This window comes from Chaetodon auriga, chromosome 1 (genome assembly GCF_051107435.1).
Source record: "Chaetodon auriga isolate fChaAug3 chromosome 1, fChaAug3.hap1, whole genome shotgun sequence".
In the NCBI taxonomy this organism is placed as follows: Eukaryota; Metazoa; Chordata; class Actinopteri; order Chaetodontiformes; family Chaetodontidae; genus Chaetodon; species Chaetodon auriga.
In genome coordinates this window covers 29,903,289-29,926,541 of record NC_135074.1, presented here as the reverse complement: position 1 = coordinate 29,926,541, position 23,253 = coordinate 29,903,289, and the positions used below count along the sequence as shown (strand labels likewise).

Sequence of the window (23,253 nt, the reverse complement as noted above, 5' to 3'; positions counted from 1 at the left end):
TATAGTTTTGTTCATGTGGCTGTTTTAGCTCATGATGATGCATAACACTGTTTTCAGGTGCAGGACTTGAGGAGACCTGGTCATTGAGTGTATTTTTGAATATATATACATATAGTACATGTAGTACAGCCACTAGAGGAAAAGTCAGGAGACGACCAAAGTCATTAGGGTTCATCCTCTGGGAACCATGAAAGTCTATACCACATGTTTTACAAAACTATCCAGAAAATGTTGAAAACCTTGACCTGCCGGTGGCAAGATGAACCGCCAGAGGACCACCAGAGCCGGGATGCTTCATCCTCTGGGGAGCATGAATATAAATATAGGTATTTCAGTCTGGACCAAAGTGGTGATCTGACCCCATCATGTCCATCCCCAGAGCCACGCTGCTAACATGGCAAAACGCTTGAACGTGAAAATGCTGATGTGCATTTTGTCGATTAGGTTAGTTCCATGCTTGGCTTTGCACAAATCCAGTTTTTGTTAAAATACTCCTAAAATCATATTTTTTACAGAACAGAAATGAATCTCAAAGCAGTTTGGTACGATGTGTTGCTTGCTATGCGAAGTACACTGTTTAATGTGACCCACAAGGACTAATTTGCCTCATTTCAAGACAACCCCTCTGACTGCTGCTGGGATTCAAGCCAAAGTCATTCACTAGTTAATGAAATGATCAGACGGAACTGATGAATCTGAGTCAACGTCCACATGAGATTAAACAAACCGATGGGCTTTTCTTTTTTGTATGAAAACAAAGTCAGACATGCAGAGGAGGAGAGAGGCGGGCAGCAGGAGCATACTGACTCGATGTGTTGAGCTCTTCTCCACATATGTCAGTCCTGATCTAAGCCACACCTGCTGCTAACCAGGACTTAGCAGAGAGGGAGAGAGGCAGCAGAGTACAGCGTGTTTCAGGCTGTGCACTCACAGGCTGAGCAGTCACTGAAGCGAGTGGTCGCCGCGTCGCTGCCGCCTTTTCCTTTTTTTCTCTCCACCACCCGATCCCCGTTCCCTGCTCTCCTGTCCTCGACGGAGCTCGGTCCTTCCTCCTGTCGTCCTGAAGCGGTGGTGTAATTAACAGGGCTCTGCGGGAGAGGAGCTGCTCTGCTTCCTATAGGAACCTTTTGCCAATCGCTGACTCTCTGTCAGTGCTGGGGATGAATGGAAGGGAGCGCTCGCTCTGCCAGCAGGCAACTGGGGATTCCTCTTAGTGCGAGGTGGGAATTTAGATTTTCTTTCCTGGACTTTGCAGAGAGGATTCTCTCGTTTCTGTCTGGACGCACAACAGTTTGAGAAGGATTTGGTCTTTTCCACATGATATAAAGAGCTGAAGGAAACAGGTGGCACTGGTGGGTGTTAAACCCCTCCACTGCATGTTGGGGAGCTCAGCTCACCCCCCTGCTGAGATCCAGCAGGAGCAGCCAAGACCTGGACAAATTACACACGTTACTTCAACCAAGAGGTGGATCGGGTGAAAGCTGCGTGTGTGTTTCTTCAGTCTGGTAACACTTTCACACTCTCAGAAGTAGCTGGATCGTATGCGAGTCTTGCCGGGTAGTAGCAGGATTTCCCTCTCAGTGTGAAACGGAGGGGAGTGCGCGGTCATCAGGCGGCCAAGGAGAAGATGCCAGCCATCCTCGTGGCCTCAAAGATGAAGTCGGGACTCCCCAAACCCAAACCGGTGCACAGTGCCCTGCCCATCCCCCAGACCCACAACAGGCCGTCTGCCCTGGCTCTGCCTCCGGCGCCCGTCAAGACCCACATCCCCTCACTGGGCCAGAAGGCGGGTTCAGGACCCCCGAGAAGCACCACGCCAGCGTCAGAGGCTGGAGGAAACCCTCAGGTCAGGATGTCAAACTCTCACCGCCACCCCTGCCTGCTGTTTACCTCTTACCTTTCATTCGATCTCCGTCCACCTGAGTACTGTTACCTGTTACTCACTCCTGAATGAATGTGTGTGTTCTAGTGTAGGATCGTTTCAAGCTCGCCAAGTGTCGCTTTTATTTGTGCATTAATTACAATTAGTGTCTAATTTTACCAATTAATAATCCGTGTCTTCAAATGAATAACCCTGAAAGATGTGAGTGATTCAACTTAGGTCCCATTGTGATCTAAACGCTGTTTTGTGGGATTTTACTGTCCAGCAAGAATGAAATTATGAATTAAAATGAATAACTTTGAGTCTTTCTGGCAGAATAATAAGAAGCTGTTCAGTCCTGGCATGAGGAGTCACTCAGTCATTTCTTTCAGCTGTCGTCAGTCACTTCAGATCGTGTCAGCGTCTCTCTGGTCCTCCTGCTCTCTCGGCTCTTTGAATGAGGATTTTTCAGCATCGCCACACTTTCTCTGGCTCAGTTTAGCATCACGGGCTCACGAGGCCAAAGTCAGCGGGTTCCTGGAAGGAGAGGGAGCAGGCTGCGTCTCTGCTGTCCAGGATGGCAGCGTAACAGGACGTCAGGGTGGCTGTTTTGCTGTGTTTGTGAAATATTGGCTGCGCTTAGCAACCCCACACAAACGGCTGCAACGGCGGAGGGATCGCTCTAACGCCATGTAAGGCAGCGAGGGGAAGGAGGTGTCTGTTTGTGTGTATTAGCGAGCCAGCAAGTGCATGCTTGGCAACCTGTCTTGACAGTGAGCGTGACTTGGAGCCGCCGTTGTTTAGGAGATGAATCTGAATCCGGCGTGATGACGGTCGCGTGAGGAGGAGATGCAGGAGCCCAGCGCCGCCGGACACGGCACGCGTCCGCTGCTGGTGTCGTTTGTTTTGTGGCTAATCACGTTTTCTCGCTGACCTACTTTCCTTGACTTTCTCTCTCTCCTCTCTGTCCTCCTTTCTCTCCCTCTCTCCATCCCTGTGGTGCTGATGAAGCAGCCTTCTTCACCCTCGGCTGAGTTAACCCTCGACCTTCCTGACCAGCAGCGGTCATCAGTGCTGTGCTGTGCTGTGCGTGTGCGTGGAGGCACATTTACGTGTGTTTTAGGAGGGAATCACCTCACAGCTGCTGGTTTTACCCTCATAGCAAATTGAACCCTCAAGGCCTTTTTAGTCAATGCTGGCCTTTTTTAACGAGAGTACTCTAAAATATGTCGGTCAGCTCATTTTCCAGGCAGTTATTTCGTACAGAGATGTGGTTCATATCAGGACTGATTGATAAAGTGACAAATATAAACCAAAAATGAGTTAATGTGTCCAAAACTTTAACATTGTTTATGTTTTAGACACATAATCCCATCTATACACATCAATAAACTTCATATTTATGAGTGTTTGGATTTTTTTGTAAAGAAAAAGAAATTGGAAAGACCATTAAAATGCCGATTTATGGGCCTTGAATAAAAAGCATCTTTCTGAGCTATTTCTCGTCCTCAGATCGAAAACATCTGACGGACTGGTTAGATATCCCTTTAATGCAGGGCAGGAGTGTTCGTTGTTTCAGTTTTATGGTCCTTGTTTCTGGACTGCTGGGCTTCGCCCCAGGGACCGGCTGCACCGGAGGAGGGTCTGTGAGGCAGAATTGCTTGCGAGGACTCTGAACTCTCCTCGCTGCCTCGCCGTCAGCGCAGATATGATTCTCAGTGGACTTCACGCACAGACGCCATTGGTCCTCGCTGTGAACCCAATCTGCTCTGAGGGCAGAGCGAGATGAGACGAGGCTCTCCGGAGATGCGCTGGCTGCTGTGTGTTTTTGATGCTTTCACTCTTTCTTGTATTGGCTCTGCCGAGTTTCTTCAAGGGGACGACCCACTTAGGAGACACAATAGAGAGACTCTGTCCTTTAGTGTAATAATCAGGAAAAGTCCATTCACTCGAAGCAATCCAGAGCTGCACAACCTTCAGGTTTTCAAGCCGTGAGGGCTTCTTTGTGGAGCTTTACGCACAAACTTTCAAAGAAGCAAAGATACAGGGAGAAAAATCCATCGTAGAAGAGGGGCAGAGACCAATTTCAGCACACGCTATAGCAGCGAATAGACCACAATCCAGTACAGTCATAAGAGTGGGTTGAGGTTTGAGTCATTTCTCAACTAAACCTACCCGCAGTATTTATTTTTATTTGACCTTTATTGAACCGGGATGGTCTCTTGAGATCTAAATCTGAAGCCAAAATTGAACCACCACAGACAAGATTTAAGGAAGAGGGGAAAGGAGGGGAGGGGATATTCATTAAAAGAATATAAACCAAACCAACCATTCAGGGAAATGATCTGTGGCAGAAGCAGAGGTAAAACAAGGTGCGTAACAGCACACCTTAGCAGTCATCTGAAGGATTAGAGGAGTCATAGCCGAGTGTTGTCGACGCTCCTCACAAACCTCCAGCTGGAAGGCCCAGTTGGCACCAAACACACAAACATGTTGTGTACACCTGCAACAAAGAGTTAATCCATAATGCACCAAGAGCAGCAGGAGGCAAAGAGAAACATCCGTCTTTACAGCTTTACAGACCGGGAGGAGGACGCTGCTGCGTGCGTGCGTGCGTGCGTGCGTGCGTGCGTGCGTGCGTGCGTGCGTGCGTGTGTGAGTGCGTGAGTGAAGTCTGGCACAATCAGCTGAATCTGATGTGAAGGTGATAGTCTGGAAATGTGTGAATGGTATTTGAAGCTGTTTGCTCTCTCTCGGCTGTGTGTGTGTGTGTGTGTGTGTGTGTGTGTGTGTGTGTGTGTGTGTGTGTGTGTGGTCTTTCCGTCTCATGTGTGACACCATATGAAACGACAGCCCCGTCTGACCTGTGACCTTCTACCATACTGTCATTCCACTGAGTAAAACCTGGCACAGATGCTCTGCTGCCCTCTAGTGGCTGATTTTTGCCCTACATCCTGTTCCATTCACAAACACTAACAGCAGAGGGAGAGAGTGTGTGTGTGTGTGTGTGTGTGCGCACGCTCAAGTCATTCAAGGCCACAGTCTTTGCTTCTCTATTCATCTTTAATGCCTCAGTTTCATCCCGACCTCCTTCTCTCTCTGCTCTCTCTCCCTCGTTCTCTCTCGCTCTTTCATTTTTTTCCCTCTTTGTAATCCAAGTGTTCGTTGTTGCCAGCTCATTAATTCTTAGCTACAGCTTTGATGAAGAAAAGGTTCAAACCAAGAATCTCTGAAAGCCACGTTCGCAGTGGGAGACCCTGAAAAATAAATTGTGATGCTATGTGGAGCGTGCGTAGACCCTCATGTGGAACGCACACACACACACACACACACACACACACACACACACACACACGCTCACTCACACACGAACACAGAGCCTCAGAGGGAGATTTGTCCATGTGTCGGTGTGATAAGGAGCTCCTATCTTAATAAGTATCTCTCCAGATAAAGGCTTAAGTCAGGCTCTGTAAAGACTGGCTTTATTGGACTCATTGTGAAAGCTCATCTCGGACGGACAACCGAGTCCCAATCACATAAAAACACAGTGGGGCCCATGAAGAGGGTCACTGGCCACCTCGGCTAATATTTACCAAGACGATCTCTTGGCAAATAAAGCAGGATCCACAATTTAGACAGACGAGTGCAGTCTGGATATTAAATCATCGCTGCTGTGTCATCACTATGGGTGGATGATCCGTTGATTGGAGGTGTTTGTGAAGACGTGTGATCGCCCGAGATTTTAATTCCCCTAATTGGAATTATTTAAATTGGGTGTAATTTCATTCTGGGAATTGGTCCGACCGTAAACCTTCATGCTCAGTGATACGTGTGCACTCGTTTCATTATTTTGCATTCAAAGTTAATTAAATGACCCTTAATGGCAATCTATTGATTTTTGGTGATGGAGGGTAGAGATTAGAGTGTGGCAGGAAAACCGGGAATGACATTATATTACAGTTCTTAATTTAATGCCCGTGTTTCCTCTCTAGAATTAGATACACACGAGTAGTCTAGCCTTAAATAGCTGCTGAACCTAAATGAATACCATTCGTTGAGTTGTACAGTTAAGAGGTATGCTGTCTCACCATGATCAAAAAGCTGTTTTGGAGGATTTTCCAGCCCAACATTTAATTCGAGACAAGCAGAACCACTAAACAGAGCTTCCTGTTTGATAAATAAGAACTCAAAATGTTTGATATCTGCATCACCAGCCTTTAAAACCCGTCTCCCCTGACCCCCCAGAAGAGATCTCTCTCCTGTCTCGATCCTCTTCCCTCCTCTTCAGCTTCCTGTGAAAGCCAATAATGACTTTTTTTTATGGCTTTTACTTCCAGCCGGTGTCTCCTGAAGACCCGGCCCAGCAGGTGAGAGTGAAAGGCAGAGCGCCGTCATGCTGCATTGGATTGCTAATTCCCTCCTACCCGCCCAGAGGAGGACAGATTGGGTGGGGGTCTGAGTGACTATATTGCTGCTTTTTTTTTATTACCATGACAAAGGGCCACACATACGCATATGTCTCTTTAGGAGGCGCTGCAAGTTAAAGCCAGATTTAATGGATGTTTTAGTGATTCATTGTCGGAGAGTTCATTGTTCAAAGGAGTAACTGAGCTTTTAAGAGACTGCAGGAGATCAGACAAAGAGCAGAGGGAGAGGACACGTCTTGTTAGGTCTTGTGAGTGATCCTCACGGATTCGGCTTACACACTTTATCGTTTTGTGGTCCTATCTGTCACAGCTGTCATGAGAAAACTGCATTTCTGCCAGAAGAAGTGTCCAAAAGTCTGTTTCTGTCCGACTCAAATCAAATCTGTTTTCCTCTGCTCCTGAAAGCTGACGCTTTGGAGATAAGAGGTTTTCGCCCAACAGCGACCACGCGTGTTACTATCAGCATCAGGCAGGAGGAAGCCCATGTCGCTGGTGATAAGAGGGACGACACCGTCCTCTCTCAGAGAACACAGAGACAGCTGTCCTGCAGATTCATCAGCTGGGCCGAAACGGCAGCGACACCGGCGGAGGCTTCACAGGCTGGGGTCAGATGGCGAGATCGCAGCAGGCCTGAAGTCTGTGGCGTCTGTCTGAGGATGAGGAGGAGGCAGGTTCCCCCCAGCAGCTACCTGAGCAGCTTTGCAGTGTGACGCGGCCGGTGCAGCGTTTCCTCCAGCGTAGCCCTGATTGTTTGTTTGGTTTGCTTGTTTCCTGCTGCGTGCGACCTGTGCAGCACCTGTCCACCTTCCTCCTCTCCAGGAACAAAAATCAGAGGAGAAAATGTTCTAGTTTCTGGATAAACACTGTGAAAGCTCAGATTTATGAGGATGTATATGATCATATGGCAGTTGGCTCCAGTCGTAATGACCTCATCTCTGGCTAATGCGTCTCGATCAGATTCCACTTCCTGTGCGGTTGTCCCCTCGCCTTCCTGTGTGAGGTCATGGCGGAGGACGTAACCGTGTTAAGTAAGGTCGGGCATCTGCTTCTCCTGACTCAACGTCCTTCTATCGATCTCCCCCCAAGGCGCCCTCCCCTCTCAGCTTCTCTCCTCCTCTGCTTTCCTCGCGTTAGTTGTCACAGGGAGCCCGTCGGCGCAGACAAACGGGTCATTGTGAGTGGCGCCCCCTGGGGAAACGGCGCTGCAGAGGCGGTTGGACTAACACAATCAGCTCCATCTCTGTCTGGAAACAGAAGGCGGTGTGGAAAAAGGAGGAGAGGCCAGGAGGTAGAGGTCAGCGAGGCTGAAGTCACCCTCCCCAGAGGCCCGTGCCCAGGGTCATCAAGGACTGAGAGGCAGGTTGGATAACGCCATGACCTCTGTGGAGCCGGCAGAGCGCCGATGATGTCTGCTATACTATGTGAACAGTCATCATTGATGATGTACAGCATATTAAATACATACATAAATGCTACTACTCTATACTTCAAATGACACTTTTCAGTCAACAGTCATAATTCTTTACTCACCATCGTCATTGCTGAGACCTGTGGTCATGAAAGCAACACGAGAGGTCACATTCAGACAGCTGCAGGTTTTAATGTCCTCTCCTATCCTGAAACAATCAACCCGACTGTCTCTCTGAACTTGTGTCAGTTTTTTACCCACCATGCCTCCTGTGCAGTAGCTGTACATGCATGTAGTTTCTCTGTGCAGTAGAATATCGTCATAAACAGAGAAAATTTATGGAGCTTTTATCGCCAAGATGCAGCAGATTGCCATATGATACCATAACATGCTACCATATATTTAATGGTTCAGACTGTGCTTCCAGCTGCAGAGGTCTGGTTGATTCTCAGCTGTGCTCTGCGGTTTGATGTTACTGTTCGCCGTAAACAGGCAGGAGTACAGCCATGAAACATTTCTTGGCTTTCTGTCAGCTCTGTTTGATTGTGAGAAGATGACAGAGTGGATTTTCAGTTCTCGTGCAGCTTCAGGGAGTCTGTCGAGCTGTTTTATTCCTCTGATTTTAACCTGGATCAGTCACAATGCTTGCGTGTGTGTGTGTGTGTGTGTGTGTGTGTGTGTTGTTCTGCAGCGTGTCTGCACTTGCTCACTTGACGCAGGCGGTCTCTAAGCTTCCCTGATAAGTGTTGAATCCTAAAATGGGCCTGTAAATCTGCACTTCAAGAAGCTTTTCAGTGATTCCAAAGACATCAAGTCTCCCCATCTCACACACATCCACACACACACACACACACACACGTGTATATGCATAGTGTGCACAAGACACACATGAATATTAAAAAAAAAAGACATCTTGACCATCTACCCGATGAATTAACACGATGACTTGTGCAGCACAGGACGCTGGTTTTGATGGTTTTAATGGCTCCGTCAGTATTCCATCCACCTGTATGGTGAGAAGCAGGATGCACTGCGGTTAATTAAATCAAATCTACAGTCGTGTTACCTGTGTTTGTACGTGATTTATCATTTATTGTTCAATGTAAGCCAACTTTTGACATGACTGTCACCCTGTAGGACAGTGAATGCTTGTGATGTTAAAGAGTAGAAGTCAATAAAAGGACAAAAAAAAGCAGTCAGTCTACCATTACCTCCACAGTAGACCCCCATCCCATTGCTTTTGTGCGTGTCTCTTTACCCCTAGCAAGTCCATATGTCCCGCACCCCCACCCCTCACCCAGGATGGAACAGCCAGGCAACAGGACCATCCCAACACCCCCACCATCACCCCAATCTTCCTGCCCAGCCTCAGGAGCTCAGAGTTGGGGATCCCCAAAACAAAGGGCCCTCCCTGGCTTGGTTATCCCCCCATTGTCCCCGACACAGTGAGGTTTATCTGGGACTGTGAAAGGAACCATACTCAGCCCATTCACTGCGGCTGCACTTAATGAGCTTGTTGAAGGCCTGTGCGAAAACTGTTAAATGCGAGCACTAAATGCTGACATATTCTCCTCTTGTAGAGGCAGAATGTCATTAAATCAATGCTGGTTAGGAGCAACGGGGGACTGATGTGTCCGTGGTGTGGCAGGCTGAGTGGATGGGTTTCTCTCTGTGGTGCGTTACCTTGATGAAATACTACACAGCAGAGAGAAAGTACTGCAAGTAAAGTTTAGTTTCCAGTGCTGTAATGTGACCTGCAAAATCCACTTATACGTCTCCATCTTTGGTGTTTATAGCTCATGGATGCAGCTTTCTTTTGCCTGGCCAGCAGCACGGCTCAAATAAGTCTGATGAACCAGACTGAAATATGTCAACAACGATCGGATGAATCCCACTGATCTGGATGATCACCTTTTGTTTTATGACCAAAAGTCTGCATCTCAGCTCGACTTTTTGGTTAGTTTGTTGTTAGCATGCTAACATGCTAAACTGGTGGCCACGTTAAACAATACACCTGCTTTAGCATTTAGCTCACAGCACCGCTGTTCCTGCTTTTTAAGTGACACTTTCCGTCTTTTTTGGTTTGTCTACGGCGGCTGCTGCTGCTCGCCGACCGCACGTGCAGACCTCGAAACAAATGCACTGAAAACCACGAGTCAAAGCTGCAACCGATGTTGACCTTAATTTGAAAAAGGAAACACACACACAAACACAGAAGCTCAGCTGCTTTTACTCACATTGTTACTTGCGGCGAGAAAATTGAGCGGTGTCTTTTCTTTGTCCTCTGTGTTGCCTTGCAGAGACACAGCGAGGCGCTCTCAGTGTGTTCATTATGAAATTCAGGTGAAATTTAGTGCAAGCATAAAATACATAATTTCCCAGCAGACAATGAGTGTGAAAGCTGTCATGAACCCGCTATAAGTTGCAAAGCTGTTGTGTTTCAGAACTTGGCGGTAAAGAAATTTATTTCTGCGTGAATATTACAGATCATTACCGTCCGTCGTCCACATGACTTCAGTATTGTTGTTGTTTCGTGAGGCTTGAAGCATTTTTGCTCAGCCTGCTGGAAGTGATCAGGCATCCCCCTACTGTGGGAACTTTCTGTAAATCTTGGGCCTTTCCCAAAATTCAAATTCAGCTTGTAATTTGTGGTCGGCGGTGGGGTGTGTGTGTGTGTGTGTGTGTGTGTGTGTGCACAGGGGGTTGGAACACGCTCAAACGGAGGGCATCCTGTGCTGTGGACTCCCTTACACACACACTCACACATACAGAAACGCTTAGGTTATGAACCCGCTGTACACATGCACATAAATACACACATGCAGCTGCTACAATGTGATGTGGGTGACGGCTGATCACAGGCCGGACTGCTCCGACTCTGGTCGGGGAAAATAAAACTCGGCTTTTTTTAACAGTCAGCAGAGGAGCTGGTTAAAGAAATAATAAATAGAAAAGAGCCGGTTAGCGTTGAGTTCTCCGTGGTTTGGCCTCTGAGCTCTGCACCTCCCCACTATTTCGTCTCCCCGCTGTTATCAAGGCTGCGCTGATCATCCCTTTTTTGTCCTTCCTCCTCACTTTCTGTCACAGAGGGGGTCGACTTTCGGGGGAGGGGAGTAGAAGGTTAAGAGGTCTGTCCTTTTCTCTTTCTTTCTCCTCCCCATATGACCGACGGTCCATTGAAGAGCAGTAGCACAATGTGTTGCCGTGGGCAGGAGAGGAGGGGAAGGGGGGATCCACTCCTCCTCCTCCTCCTCCTCCTCCTCCTCCTCCTCCTCCTCCTCTTGGTGCGCTTGGTTTGGCTTCCTCTCAGAGCGGCAGCAGAGGCCACGGAGCTCCTCTTGCCTTTCGCCTCCTGCGTTTATTTTTCCCTCCTCTGTGTCCCACAGTGGGTGGAGAGACGCTGGAGGCGCTGAGTGCTCCCCCCTCAGGCATACAGAGACCTGCTGGGGCCCAGGCAAGCAGCAGCTCTACGTTTCCTCTGGATCTTCATGGTTTTCTCCAACCTCCTCTTTGGATTCGTTTGTAATTTGTGGATTTTTATATTGTGCTGCAGCTCTGCTGAGTCCACTTTGGTCTAGACCTGGTTCTGATGGCTTACATTTGGGCCTGGCTGGCCAACCAGCAGTCCTCCTCAATGTGAGGCAGGTGTCTCTGAGGAAGGAAGCTGCAAGGAGCAAGATGAGTTTGATGCTGTGCCGCTGGGAGCAGAAGAATTTCACCATGAAACTGGTAGGCTGAACACTTCCAGGTCATCACAGAGGTCAGACACCAGGGGGCACTTTAAACTTTATGTTTCAGTTAGTTTCTGTGCGTATAATTTAAAATCACATCCCTGTAGGCTTTTCTCTGTTGTTGACAGTCCTTTTATCAATACAGTGTTCACATCTTTATCCTGCTTTTATGTCCTGACGCTGCAGCTTCAGGACACGTCTCACTGAGATTTTTTTTGTTTGTGTATCAGTGAAAATCCTTGTCTCATCAGCCCAAAGCCTTGCAGTAGCTGTGGCATTGGATCGCAGGCACGCAACGGATTAGCGGCGGCCGTTTTAATATCAGAGGAGAGTGCTGAAGGCGAGGATCCCGGTTTTCCCCTCACCTGATACCAGTTTCACTTTGATGTCTGCATGGAAAGTTAGAATAGGCTTAGCGAGGACTTTAACTGGAGTTTTGCAGCACATTTGTGTGTGTGTGTTCTCCTTTCAAGCATGTATTAGAGCAGGACAGTCTTTGGTTCTGCTTCGTTGCCCACTGTGTGCTGTGATGTCAGTACAGTGCCACAGAGATGGTAAATATTCAACAGGATCTGGGGCGCTGTGATAAAATACAGAGTGGGTCAGGTGCAGGAGGGTCATGTGGTGAAAACAAATGAGTAGAAAAGGATCTTTGTAATGGCTGATGTATGTGATAAAAGCAGGAAGCAGCAAATTTAATAGAAGTCATTTTGTATAATGGGCACCCTGTTGAGTTTACACACAACACAGGCTGATGGGACACTCTCTCTCGCTTTTCTCCCCGTCTTCCTCGGTGTCTCTCTCTTTCTGTCTGCTGCGGTCCTTATCTGGATCTGCTGTAAGCCCACAGAGGAAGGGGAGATGGAAGCACAGGAGGTTATTACCAGAGTCTAGAGATGTGCCGATAAGAACGCTGGTTTAATTACACACCGCTAACCTCCACACAGCCTGACTGACAGGAGGCCGCTGGGCCACAGGGTCAGCGCGTGTGTGTGCGTGTGTGTGTGTGTGTGTGTGTGTGTGTGTGTGTGCGTGTGTGTGAATGACAAAGGGATCACAGGAATGCACACTTGAACACGTGCGCACACTCCCAGAAATTAAAATGACCTTCCTTTTTATTATGAAGTGTGGTGGATGTCAATACTCCTCGCTGTTCTAATACAGCTCCATTGATTATTTGATCGTCGGGGTCCTTATGTCAACATATGACCTGTGCTTCATAAATCAAAATGCATGATTTATGTTTGTCATCCTCAAACAAAAAAGACTAGTGAAGGTGTACACTGCAGTCGTTTGGCGCTCTGTGCGTCTTTGTGTGTAATACTCTGTGTGTGTGTGTGTGTGTATGTGTGTGTGTGTGTGTGTGTGTGTGTGTGTGTGTGTGTGTGTGTGTGTGTGGAGCCTTGACAAACTCGCCCTTGTGCACACGGTGGCTGCAGAATGCGTTTAACTGTGAACTTGTTTTTCGGTTACTCTCTTAATGACGTCATTGGCTGAGCGATCTCAAGCATCCAGGTGATACAACATCTGAAGCAAGTACAATTCAGCTGGCCGTCTTGCTGTTTTGAGAGTTTTTTAAGTCCTCCAGCCTTCATTTTTAGTTGTTTTTGCAATTGAACGTTGCTTTTTTTGGATGATTGACTTCTAGGCATCTCATGCAGTTTTGATAGCACGTAGTGACAAAAGCGTGCAGCTGAGACTTTGGTCAAATAACAGAGATGACATTCAACAAAGGTCTCCAGTCAGATTTGAGTCATTGGGTGCATAAAAGCCTTTTCGAAATCCCGCTGAGTCAGCTCAAAAGACAATCATATTGTAGAATTTTAGAGCTCAAAACTATATCAGATGCTGCTTGACGGGTGAAGCCTTGACATTATAGTGTGCTGAGCCTCACTGCTGCTGTACCTGCTTTCTAAGGTTATGAGGCAGCTGCCTGAGGATTTCCTCTGGAGGGAAATCATGCTTTGTTCACTCGTACAGTATTACTGACGAGCTAAGCCCTCTTTGATAACACTTCTGGGCTGCTGTGCCTTCATGTGCATCAGGCTGCACATCTCAGGGTTTGTCCTGATAAGATGTTGCATGGCAGGCGCTGCTGTGGCGTTTCTCCTGTGCAGCAACCAAAGCACCAATTTAGAGGATTTACAAGTCTCGTATTCATGAGTCAGTGTTATCATATTCTGGATTTACGTCTGAATATTTGGCCATTGTCAGGGTAAGTGGTTTACACAAGCATTATCCAAACTGTCTCTATTGGGTGCAAATGTCCAATCATTGTAATTGAAGTGTCAAATTTTTCCATCCATCAGCAGTGATTTCCGATCAGTTTATGTATCGCGTGCGTGCGTGATGACCACACATGCACACCCAGCCTCTTGGCTTCCTGATGGATGACTCTGTCTCTCATACTCTGAAGTTAAGAGTTCTGGCCAAGTCGTTTTGCGTAGCATGTGCCTGGTATTGCCTCCATTCCTCACAAAGCCACACGTCTTTCATGTGCCAAACAGAGAGCAAGCAGAGACATGAGGGCTCATTTAGAGTGGCCTGTTTCAGCTTTCTGCGGGCTGAAGCCACTTGAGAAACTTGTGTGAGTACAACACAGAAGGGGGGGGGGGAGTCGCTGTCTCGGGCCCCCAGACCAAAAACCATCAGTGCTGGGGGCCCCAAAGGAGACGAAGCAGCTCCAGCTGCAGTGGTGATGGAGAAGAGAACGTCGGGAGGGATGTGCAGCTCCCACATGGTTACTGTTTGAAGAACACGCAGCTCATGTGTTTACACTCTGAATGAATTTCTCACACCTTCAATCTTTCTGTCAGCACCCCCGTCTTTCAGTGTCTCACTTTAGTCTTCCTCCCTCTGTCTTGTTGGCCCTCTTTTGACAGCAGATGAGCATCAGAGACACTGCAGGAGTCGAGCGCAGTGTAACGTGAGTGCATTGTCACAGCTTCTGCTCCTGAATGTGGGACAAGCTCCTGGAATACATTTGCTCAGATTGTGAATAATGGCCGACTCTCTTTTTCCAGTTCAGTTTGTGTGTCTGGGTTTATTTGACAGATTGTAGTTGTCCTGCAACCTGACACCTACAAAATTTAAAGAAGATGTCTCAAAGCCTGTATCTGCCCTGCTGTTTAGAGTGTAAACGTGCTGCTCTGGTGTAGACTGTAGAGTTGGACAGATGAGGAGAGCCACCAGGATGCATCAGTCCAGTCTGCGGCTGAGGCATCCTGCTTGTGTTTGTCAAGCAGTGGAAGTGTCCTCCGCGGTCATTGTGTCCTATATAAAGCATCACAGCAGCACAGCAGCTGGCAGAGCAGACTGCAGTCCTCTGTTGTCATATCATAACAGATCAGGAACACTGATTTCTCAGAGGCCATCTGTCTGCGTCTGCAAGTGTTCACTGAGAGACGATGATTGTCTTCACCCAGTGTCCGCTCACTGAAGCCGAGGAGGGTTCCTGCATCCTCTCCATGTTAGGCGTGGCAGAGGAAGTACCGCACACCTGCACCCATCCGCGACTCCTTCCCCTCCCTGCATCCCTCTGTTAGATTATGGTGTGAGTGTATCCATCAGTTCATCCATCACTCTCCCACCAGCCATCTGCTCGCTGGCCCAGACTGGGTCAGAGGGGATGTGCTGCCACATGTCGCCCTCAGCCTGCAGCAGCGCGGGGAGCTGCTGACTCCTTATCGATCAGACTCAGCGTGGTTCAGCAGACAAGAAAACGTGCTGCATCCCGCACGTAACACCAGTGAGCTGGCGAGATGGCTGAGAGGATCTTTTATCTTATTTGTCTTTGTATTAATGACTCCAAAGCCAGTGTCCATTTTTTTCCACCAAGGTGTCTTTTAGTTCATACAGGAGTTTGATTAGTGTCCAGCAGTTGAACTACAAGCTTGTTCTGGGCAGCTTCTACCTGTGAATTTATGTCAGTGCATGAATATGGAGCAGGGTCAGTATGTCAGCACATTACTTTCCTGGTTGAATCACCAGATGATAAAACAATAGCTGGATTCAAACATTAGTACAACCCTGCGAGGGTGATCTGAGACCTCCCATGTGCACTTATGTTTCATGATTGTCTGTGTGTGTGGGCGCCTGCTGCAGCGTACAAAGCCAGGTGTGTTGGTGGAGGAAACGTTCTGTCAGTCAGCGTCAGGAGCTCTGAAAGGCATCCCGTCTCAGACCCGGGGAGGGACTGTGAGCTGTGGAACTCACCAGGATCACACATATTATCTTGAGCCAGTGTTGCACAAGACACAGCTTGATGGAGGGAGTGTACCATCATAGGCTGGCCTGGGGGGGGGGGGGGGGGACTGATGAGACTAATGTCACTCCAAGCCAATTTCCACATTCACTCCATTCACAACAGACAACGTATACTGGAAGTGTTTTGTTGAAGTATGTATTTTTTAGTTAAAAAAAGATTCCCTCCACACACTTATTAGGCAGAAAGAGTCTGTCACACTGTAGCACAATCCATTGTCTGCTTCATATGCTTAATTACAACGATCAAAACATGCCTTTGAGATTTAATCAGGTTTGCACAGCGTGGTGAAAAATGAAATGTTCCATTTCTGGGTGTTTTTTTTTTTCTGTTGCTTGTCAGTCTGTCTACCAGCAGCAGAAGAGGGAACTCAGTCAGGCTGTCTGACTCAGAGCGAATGACACCCAGAGCGAGGGGTTAAAACAGTGTCAGGATGTCTGAGGCTTGACTCTGAGGCAGTCTGAAGGGGGAGAGAGAGGTAAGAGAGGACGTATAAGGAGGAGTGAAGCCTGTCCTGTGCATACAGACAAGTCAGTGAGAGACTGACGGGGCTGTTACAGAGATGTGAGGGGGACCGGCATCAAACGGCGTGGCTATATTTACCCGCTCCGCCGCGCCTTTATGACAGAGTGCACCCGTCTGTCGGCCCTCTGGAAGTTTAAGGACCTCTAGCTGATTGTTTATTGAGGTGACAGGTCCACATGGCGAGGTATGGAGGCCTCAGGGTGCCGACCAGGACTTACAGCCGCTTCTCCTGCGACAACTACAAAATGGTAAGAAACCAGAGAGGGAAGAGACGGGAGGTCATGGGCTGTTTCTGTGCTGTGAACGGATTTTTGCTTAGAGAAGAGGAAGAATTTAACTTGGCAGTGATTTGTTAAGCCTGAATGGACAGTGACATGAAGAAAACCATTCACAGTCAAGGTGAATTGTATCTACCTCAGACGTTAACCGAGGGGACCTGGGAGTTATACAAGAAAGAGACTTAAGGGTCAGCCTGAAATAGAAACGTCTGGGTAGAGCCAGATCTCCAGGAGCCTGCCAGGAATCATTTGAGAAGCCCCCTGACAGCGGCAGGTAACAGACACTGTGAGCTCAACAGATGAATGAAAGCTCTCTGCTGGGGTTCGGCTCTACCTCGTAAACCTCTGGACGTCCTGAACATGGCCAGCGGAAGAGGCCTTCATCTTCGCTGGCTCCGCGCTCGCCGTTCAAAGGTAGATTTCCTTTGAACAGGTAGAAGAAAGCCCCGTTATCAGAGCACGTCTTTTGTAGACTCAGCACTCGGTTCGGTGCCATTACCTGAATTAGAACGAGAGCTGTTTAAGTCCTGGCTCCTTATGAAAGCTTCTCGTGAGAGATAGCACTTTATAGCAGCTTTGGTCCCGCTGTGTTCTCTTTATAGTTCTAGCTCACGTCGGCAGATTAGTTCATAATGGCGTGTTAAGTGCAGCGCTTTTTAGGTTGCTTACTGAACCCTGAAAGTAATAAGGCTAATAGTCCTGAAGTTATCAGCGTAATTGTTTTGTGGAAAGCCCTGCGCCGTCGACACACGTGAGAACTGTGCTTCGGTGGGCAGAGCCGAGGTGTTGTGTGTTGCTGGTGTCATGTGAAAAGTGTAGCTGCTGCTTTTTTAACGCAAGAGCTTCAAAGGAAGGACGAAATGTTCCTCAACAGGTCGAGAAAATTCACAGGCTCTCCGTCATGAACCCACGAGATGGAAAGCTACTTTTATGTTCGTGTGCAAAAAGTTTTGGTAATATTTAAACCTTGATCCTTGAAAATGAGTTCTGTAGCATGTAAAGCTCGCCATAAACTTTAAGCCACTTCTGTCCCTCTTTTTCTTTTGAATTGACTCCATAATTGACTCTAATGAACTGACTATATGTAGCATTAGTGCTTTCCACCATGCTGTGCATCTGTGTGTGCTGCCAACACGCTCCATAAACCAAATACTTAGTTTAAGGTAGTAGATTGGAAAATTGTCTAATGCAGGAGCCTGAAGACGAGCACTGCACGTCCTCCATGAAGGAGACAACGTCTTAGTCGCTCTCGTCGTAGTTACAAGGAGCTTTTTACATATTTGACTCAATGTTAATACTTTTACATGGAAATTAGTCAACCAACTTTGAAAATGTTCAGTTAGCATCGCTGAGCAAGTCAGTGTCAGTGCAAACAACAACAGAGATTTAAGAGCACAGTCATGTGACACATAAACACACGAACACACACCACTGCCACCGCACACATCTGCTTATCTTCTCCTACTGTGTAATCAGCCTCCGTCATGGCATTTCGTGACATTTGCTAAACTTATGCCTCTGCACCTGCAGCTGAGCCATCCGGCCGAAGCAGAGATTCACTTTTCGCTCTTCCCCCTTCAGAAAGTCCCTTTCAACTCAAGGGCACTCAGCCAGCGTGGTGCCCTGGCTGCCCTCGCCCTCTCTCCGCCCAGGCTGACCCAGCGCTGCGGGGACGGCCTGTGTGCGTCATGCCCTTCTGTAGGCATCGCACACCAGCCCGGTGACTCAGCAAACCGGGGCAGCGGGGATGCGGGATGTGAGGCACGAGGAAAAGAAGGCACAGCTGTCTGAATGAGTGACTCATGGCCGCTTGTTACGGGCTCTGAAGAGCCGACTCTGTGTCATTTTTGAAGGCTTAAATTGGACGTTATTATGTGAGCGTGCACAGGGGGTCCGGGCTTTCGTGCAGTGCATGTGAATTGACAGTCTGGTCTTTATTTTTGATCCGAGTTCAGATAAAGTGTCACAGTGTTACTCGACGTAGCCTGAGCCCGCTATTTGTACAGTGGTGGAGGCCATGGGCTGTTTTTTAGTCCTTCATTTGGATCCCCATTACTTCACACAGATTTTGGTAGTCTTCCTGAGGTCCACACAAGTTATAAAATATAATAGTGAAATATTTTTAGTTTGTGGCTCTGTGCTCAAGTACACTGTATCTGAAATGACACTGTCAATATGAAGTTAAAAGACTGACTTTCAGTTTTAAATTGTGGCATTTACACCATACTGGGAGGCTGTATTACATAATTAAAGGACGACACTGGTTGAATATGGATGTGAGCAGACTTGAATGAAAGCTGAATGTTAGCACTGCGATCTCAGAGTCATTGTGTCCCATCAAACCCAGTTCAGAGCTGTGCACATACATTCAGACCGCACCGTTCTCGGTCAATGTTCTGTTCAACACAGTCACAGATCCCTAAAGCAGCAGGTCAATAGGCCACATATGACGTTTTCCATAAGGCCCTGACAGCGTGAATGAGTCAGTGTCACGTTGCTGTCTCTGATGATGGGAATGTCCCTGACACTGACAGATTTACAGCTCCTGAAAAAGACCCTCAATCCCACGAGAAGAGGGTCGGGATTACTGGGAATTTCTGGGAACGGAGGGATTTTCCCTCTTGTGTTGAGCGTTGCTCATCAGACGGGTTGATGTGGATCATTCAGTCACACTGTGCTGATATATGGATGCGAATGCGTCCTGGATGCCATGGTGGACTGTGTCCAATGCAAAGGGAACATTATCTGTCATTTTTCAGGAGTGCATCCTGGTCACGCTTGTTATTTATTGTTATATCCTGGTTAACTGTGTTCACGGGTGACTGAAGCTGATCCCAGTGTACACAGAGCCGAAGGCAAACACACCTGACGGGTTGTTGTGCCATTTCTGCTCTAACTGCGAGGCACACAGGATGTTTAGGTTATTCAGGAGGCTTAGTATTAAGATGGCTGGAGGAAACCCAAATGAACGAGCATTGAATGAGACTATTGTTTTTATCACTGTAAACTTTTTGCAAACTCATAGCAGTCTGGATCTTGACTTTTTGGTACTTCAGCTCTGTCAGCAAATACCACATTTTGAGGAATCTAATCGAGCTTTTGTACAATATATGTGTACCAGCCGAATCATAAGCCAGCAGCAGTGCTTAGTGTTGCCTACAGAAGTGGCCACACAAGAAATGTCCCTGAATAAAATATAAATTTAACAGTTATTCCTTCTTTAGATCAAGAAACATCTGCTCACAGAATGCGGAAAAATGATTAATTCAGTGCAATCTTTGACAGGTTGTAGTACTCGATGCTTCAGATGTGTTTTATTTGGTACAATAAAACCATTAATATTAAATAGCTAACCCTACATGGAAACGGCCTGAAATGAAACCCACTTCTCACTTTGCGTAGACTCTCTGTGAGGTAATAATGTGACCGCTTAGCCGTCTTATCCATTCAATGAATTCAATTTCTGATATAATGACGATATCAATTCATCAGTCATTCAGAGCCCTGAGGAGTTTTGATTAAAAATCCCATTCAGTATGCAGAGTGGTTCCCTCTGATGTAGAGACTGGGCTGGAGTCAGTGTAACCTCATTCCTGCCTGATAGACAGAGTCAATATGGAGTCAGTACTCCTCATCACCAATCATGCAGCTTATTAAAACGTCTCAACGATCAGATGTCTGCTTCTCATCAGCCCTCCTTCTGTCTTTCTCAGACCTCTCAAGCAATTTTCAGATCATAGCAGCTGCAGGAAAGGTGCGGTTAAACACGCATAATCCAGATTAATGCACTTGTGATGTTTTTTTAGCTTTCAATTATTAACGTGGTCTTTGATTCACAGGCATCTGACTGATGTTGAAACATCTGTGGTGGGATGGACCACAGTGCCAGTTATGTATCACTGGGGATGCTTTCATTATTAATGGTTAAAAGTAATTCATTCCTTATGTTTACATTTCTGCATCCGCATGCTAAACTTCCTCCTGCCCCTTCAAGTTTTGTGAGAGTTAATTTTTTTAAGCTTGTTTGACTCTTACAGTAGTCCAGACTCCCTGGTCAGTCAGAGCTTCATTAATTCATGTTTTGGCCACTAGGGGTCAGAAGAACGCCCCAACAGTCTGACAACAGCGCTGCTATTATGGCTACGGTTGTTATGGCTAACGTGTTAGCTAACAATTACCTAACAATTACCTATTCACACATCTAGCAGACACATAACAACACACAAGTTCATATGGGGATATGTCTCTGTTCAACTCATGAATGTAAGTTCAATATTTACTCTCCTTTTGTGTCTGTTTTCGTCTCCACCAGCTCAGGAAACTCCGCCTACGTAGCTGCTAGGTGTTCAACCGCTAACTTAGCTAGCTGCTTGCTAATGTTAGCCATCTGCTGCGTGGCTGGTGGTGTACAGCGGGTTTATTAGAGCTTTCTTTTTTTTCTCTCTCTCTCTCTAAACAGCTACCTGCTGCTGCTGGAAACAAGGTTGTTTAGAGAAATGAGGTGTCACTATCCAGTGAGTCTGTAGTAAAACCAAAACAGTAAGCTAAAAGAAGCTAAACCGTGCGTGGCTGGTGGTGGGCTAGCTGATGCGTGAAGTTGTACTGCCAGTGAGGACTTTCATAATTTGGTTTAATGTATTAAACATTGAGTTGTGCATTTTTTTACGTTTTGGAGGATTGTATTCTTGAAAAGTTACATTTTCAGGACTTAAAAGCAGCCTGTTGTGACTCGCTCACTTCCCCTTCTCTTTCCTCTCACAGCCCTCAGGCTGTCTGACCCCCCTGTAGTTTGCAGCTCTGTGACTGACAGCTACCCGTTTCACCTCCGTTTTAATGACACTCCACAGCCCTCAATTTACCTGCCCGAAACTACTTCAAAGAAAGCTCAGACACACACGAAAGCTCCTCAGCACTGCACTTCCTTTTCTCCATGACCAGCTGAGTGTGAGAATTGAAAGGATGGAGCCTAATCCTGCTTCTTGAAGGCTTATTTAGCGCCGCGTGTCACTCAAGCCTGTTTCTAACTGCCGTTTGTGTTTGGGTATGCAGCCTCTGTGATTTAAACGTCGCTCAGAGGCTCTTTGTGTTCGGTGCCTGGTCCTGTACTCTCATAAACCTTTTGCATCTGAGCTTGTGCTTGAAGATGAGCGCGTGCACGTGTGCGTTTGTGTGCCTTTTGAAGTGCTCACACCTGTTGTAAGGCATCATGAGAGCGGTGATTCATCCGATGAGTAGCGTGGCAGGAAAGCTTCAGGTCTGCTTACAGTGCAAACACAAAGAAACAGGGGTCACCGCCGTGTCACGCACCTCGCTGTGCATGTTGTGTGTCCATGTTTGTGCTAAGGCTTGACCTTAACAATGCTGTGCGCTCATTCGCTGTTAATACATGCACTTGAATTTCACTTTAATGAGAGAAAAGCTGACATTCTTGGGATAGTTTACATGCACATTGGGAACCAGAGAAATACGTTTATGCGGCACATTTACTGTTGCACTGCTGTCACAGAGATACCTTCTTTTCAAGCATATGCTGCATGTAGAAAGCTGGAAATCTGGTAACATGGTTGCATATCCAAGAAATCAGCTTTTTCCAGCAGGAAAATCAAAATTCAGGTTAGAAATCGGGTTATTTCTGGCTGACACTGAAGAAATCAGACGCTAACCCGGTTACTTAAACATACCAATCGTCTTTCCTCTGTCATCTTTTTCACCAGACCGACGACAACAGTTCTGGTGTTTGTGTGAAAACAAGAGCGAGACATAGAGGGAGAGGTGTCTTTATTTAGCCGAGCTGTCGCACATGTTCCAGATCCCCGTGGGGGCGAAACCGCTCTGAAGTTACACTTGTTAAACAGAGCCTGTGCGGTTTACAGACACGCCGAGTGATGCTGCGCATCAAGATGGATTCTTGAGGTATCAGATTCTCAAAAATAACTTCTTCTTCATTAGGAATAATGTTCTCTGCACCTTCTCTTCAACCTTTGTGAGCCTTTTTTTTTCATCTCACCAGAAATAGAAACTCACTTCTCTTGATGAGAGGGAGTAAAAGAGAAAGAGTTTGGCGACTAATTATGAAGGAAGCTATTCAGATTATTCAGATGCTTGCTCTGCCCCCCTCCACTCCTCCCCCCAGGCAGTGAAGGGTCTTTTCTGTCCCCAGAGAGTGATGTCAGCATGGCCCATTGAAAACGGCCGCCGTGCGCTCTGAGATGAATGCCCTGGCTGAGCACAATGGCCCCAATTTGAATACCACGCGGATATATGCCAGATCGGAGTCCCAACAAAAGAAAGAGGGCTACTCTGCTCCCATTCAAGCATGTTGTTATTTTATTAGAGTCGTAAATTTGCTTCAACCATTTATACCTTTTGTAGTTTTCAAGTGTTTATGGAGTTAGAAACACGTGGACGACCTGACGGGGGTTTCCCGTTTTGGACTGGATTGTACTTTTGTTTTCGGCTCATAAATGAACGCCGCGGTTGTGTTTGTGTCTGACCACAGATCTACACGGACTGGGCCAACCACTACCTTGCCAAGTCGGGACACAAGCGTCTGATCAAGGACCTGCAAACGGACGTCACCGACGGAGTGCTGCTGGCTGAGATCATACAGGTCGTAGGTAAGCAACACACACATTCGAGTCCAAAATCTGCAAAAGGAAGCCGGTGCTGATCATGTGGGTGCTGAAAAAAATGCGAAGCACGTCACTGCTTACTTCTGAAGACGTGCTGACCTTTACCAAACACATCATCATGAAATAA

General features: G+C 47.2%; 1 protein-coding gene across 2 annotated transcripts in view; it reads left to right on the top strand.

The window, feature by feature from the left end:
- The first annotated feature begins 1,012 nt into the window (after window positions 1-1,012).
- nav2a (neuron navigator 2a) overlaps window positions 1,013-23,253 on the top strand; it is a 96,414-nt gene continuing 74,173 nt past the window's right edge. For both annotated transcript variants that reach the window (XM_076733875.1, XM_076733866.1), the window contains exons 1-2: window positions 1,013-1,846; window positions 22,994-23,111. In XM_076733875.1, coding sequence (XP_076589990.1) covers window positions 1,628-1,846; window positions 22,994-23,111 — 337 coding nt within the window. In that variant the 5' untranslated portion in view covers window positions 1,013-1,627. The remainder of the gene's footprint in view (window positions 1,847-22,993; window positions 23,112-23,253) is intronic.